Source organism: Acyrthosiphon pisum, unplaced genomic scaffold, assembly GCF_005508785.2.
Source record: "Acyrthosiphon pisum isolate AL4f unplaced genomic scaffold, pea_aphid_22Mar2018_4r6ur Scaffold_20750;HRSCAF=22023, whole genome shotgun sequence".
In the NCBI taxonomy this organism is placed as follows: Eukaryota; Metazoa; Arthropoda; class Insecta; order Hemiptera; family Aphididae; genus Acyrthosiphon; species Acyrthosiphon pisum.
Window position 1 is genome coordinate 5,314 of NW_021770143.1, and position 3,026 is coordinate 8,339.

Below are 3,026 nucleotides of genomic sequence, written 5' to 3' on the forward strand. Positions count from 1 at the left end.
CCATAAAACATTTTTTTTTAATAAGAGTCTAAATGGTGTCACTATTTCTGAAAGATTAGGAATAAAGCCTCTTAAGTAATTTACCATACCTAAAAAAGATTGTAATTCTTTTTTATTTGACGGTTCATTCAATTCTCTAATAACTCTTATTCTTTCACTATCTGGTTGAACACCTTCAGCACTAAATATAAATCCCAAAAATTTAACTTTAGAAACCTTGTACTGTATTTTTTTAGGATTAAACTTAATGTTAAATTGTTTAGCTCTTTTAATTACTTCATTTAATGCTCTGTCATGCTCCTCTAGTGTTTCTCCAGCTATCAGTATGTCGTCAAAGTAAACATTTACATTTTCTATATTACCAAAGTATTTAGTAGTAATTTCTTGAAATTTTTCTGGAGCTGCTGACAGTCCAAAAGGTAATCTTAAAAATTTATAGCATCCAAAAGGTGTACTAAAACAACATAACTGTTGAGATTATTCATCAAGCTCACAATGATAAAATCCGTCTTTAAGATCTAATACTGTGAAAATATTTTTATTTGATAATTTTAATTTGATTTGTTCTAATGTGGGTATTTGATACATTTCTCTTACAATGCTTTTATTGATCTCTCTAGGGTCTAAACAAATTCTTAGACTTTTATCAGGTTTTTCAACAACTATTATCGGGCTTTGCCACTCACTCGGTTTATTACATTTTATTATTACTTGTTGTTTAGCCATATTATCTAAAGCTTCTTTTAAATTATTTATGATTTTATAAGGAACTCTTCTAGGCAGAACAGATATAGGAACTGCATTATTCTTTAGTTTAATATTTATTTTTTCTGGAAATTTACCAAGACCTGTAAAAATATCAATATTTTCTTGCACAAAAATATCTTTCTCGTTATCTCCTTTGACAATTTCATTTATTTCATTCATGTTATAACTTAGTCTCATACTATCATTTAACCCAAGAATTGTTAACTCATCATACTCTACCACCTCAAAGTATGTTAATATTTTATTTTTAATGTTACTAATACAGACTTTAATCTTACCTAATGACTTAATTTGGAAACCTCCGAACGCCTTAATTATCACTTTACTCTTTTCCAATTTAGTATTTAATTTTTTAAACTCATTTAATGGCATTACATTTAATTGTGCTCCAGTATCTATTTTAATCACCATCTTAATATTATTTATATCCACTATATCAGTCCAATTTTTACATTTCTCAGTCTCAACTGTGTTTAATGATAAATATGTTACTTCCTTTTCATCATTTTGATGTACTTCATTCACTTGATAATTATTATATTTTTCTTTAGATTTACACTTTACAGCAAAATGATTTAGTTTACCACATGCTTTACAATTTTTCCCAAATGCAGGACATTTGTTTATAGCATGTTGATTACCACATTTAAAACAATTAAATATTTTTTGGTTATTCTTACCCACACCTTGATCTTTGTAATCAGCACTGTTAGACTTGCCTTGATTTGATTCGCTGTATTTTCCCTTTTCATATTTCTTAGTTGCATTTTGTTGATGATTTGATTTACTTGCCTCCTTAGATTTGAAACGCCAGTTTTTGCTTTTCTCCACTTGATCCACAGTTAAATTTTCTTTTTGTACTAGTCGACAATTTTCTTCAGCTTGTTCTACTACTTGGCAATATTTAATGACTTTTAACAACGGTAAGTCTTCTCGTAATAGTTTAGACTGCAAATCTTTATCACTTATTCCCAGAACTACTTGTGTACGCAATAGTGCTTCTTCTGACTCACCAAACGAACATGACTTAATTAATTCGCGCAAATCTGCGTAGAATTTGTCAAATGGTTCACCTTCGGCCTGTTTACGAGTAAAGAATTTGTAGTGCTCCATCACTTCATTTTTCCTTGGGACACAGTATTCTTCCAACGACTTGAAAATATTTTCTACAGTCACAACATCAATCTTAAATGTGTTGTACAACTTTAAGCCATCTGGTCCCAATAAATTGAGTAACCTTGCCACTTGAACCTCCTGACTCTTACTGTTTGTCTCAGTAGCCATAAAATAAACTTCAACTTCTTGTTTAAATATTTTAAATTTGTCATTTAAATTACCAGTCAGTTTTAAATTTGCAGGTCGGTTAAATTCCATGTTGCCTTTTTATCCGATTCAATCCGGCGAATAGGTACTTTATAATTTTATTTCAAAATATAAACGTACGACTGCGCCATGTTTTATTTATTAATTGTTCATTTATTCAACAATAGAAAAACAATTCATTAATTTTACATATTTTAATTTAACACTTCATGTAATTTTTATAACATAATAATGAAGAAAAACTAATGTGTCATGGAATGCACTCACACAATCACATACTCAAAACATAACGTTAGTTTTGTAAATATAATAATAATAATAATAATAATAGTGCAGTGTGTACAACATATACAACAGAAGGTGGAGATTTTAGGTGAGACGTGTATATTATTATATTAAGCACGGTGTGACAAACCGACGTGTATATGTGTGTGAATATGCACGTGTCTGGGAGTCGTGTAAAATTATGTTGTTTGAGTCTCCACATAAAATCGTCCTACTTCTGTGTTATACCTATCTGCCTAATGATATTTGAATTTTCTATGCTTATTATACAAATATTCAAGCACTTACCTTGCTCGTAGATTGCTGCAGGTGGTTCTCCCGAGTAGTTAGTTTTTCTTCGGGGTCATGTTCGACAGTCGATATCACGATGACAATATACGTATCTTGGTTTATATAATCTGTAGAATTTCGTATACCTTACTATATTTTATAATTGTGACTATTACCATGTGCTCTCAAGATTCCTACATTCTAAGCAAGTGTACATAAAGTCAATTCGCCAACCGAATGTGACTTACGTGAATGAGCATTTTGTTGTGGTGAACACTTGTATTCCAAAATGGGTGTTAAAGATTCCTACATTCGTAGCAAGAGTACATGTAGTCAATTCACCAACCGAATTTTATTTACAATGATGAACATTTATTATT

General features: G+C 30.2%; 1 protein-coding gene across 1 annotated transcript; it reads right to left on the reverse strand.

The window, feature by feature from the left end:
* Positions 1-17: 17 nt before the first annotated feature.
* On the reverse strand, positions 18-2,052 carry LOC115034710 (uncharacterized protein K02A2.6-like). Its single transcript, XM_029492077.1, has 3 exons — positions 495-2,052; positions 90-401; positions 18-28 (listed from the first exon to the last, which is right to left on the reverse strand). The coding sequence occupies exons 1-3, from the start codon at positions 2,050-2,052 to the stop codon at positions 18-20; spliced, it is 1,881 nt and encodes a 626-aa protein (XP_029347937.1).
* Positions 2,053-3,026: the final 974 nt, after the last annotated feature.

Coding starts and splice junctions, on each gene's coding strand:
- LOC115034710 (XM_029492077.1), bottom strand. CDS start 2,052: ATGGCTACTGAGACAAACAGTAAGAGTCAGGAGGTTCAAGTGGCAAGG. Junction 402..494: donor TAAAGACGGATTTTATCATT/GTGAGCTTGATG, acceptor GACTGTCAGCAG/CTCCAGAAAAATTTCAAGAA.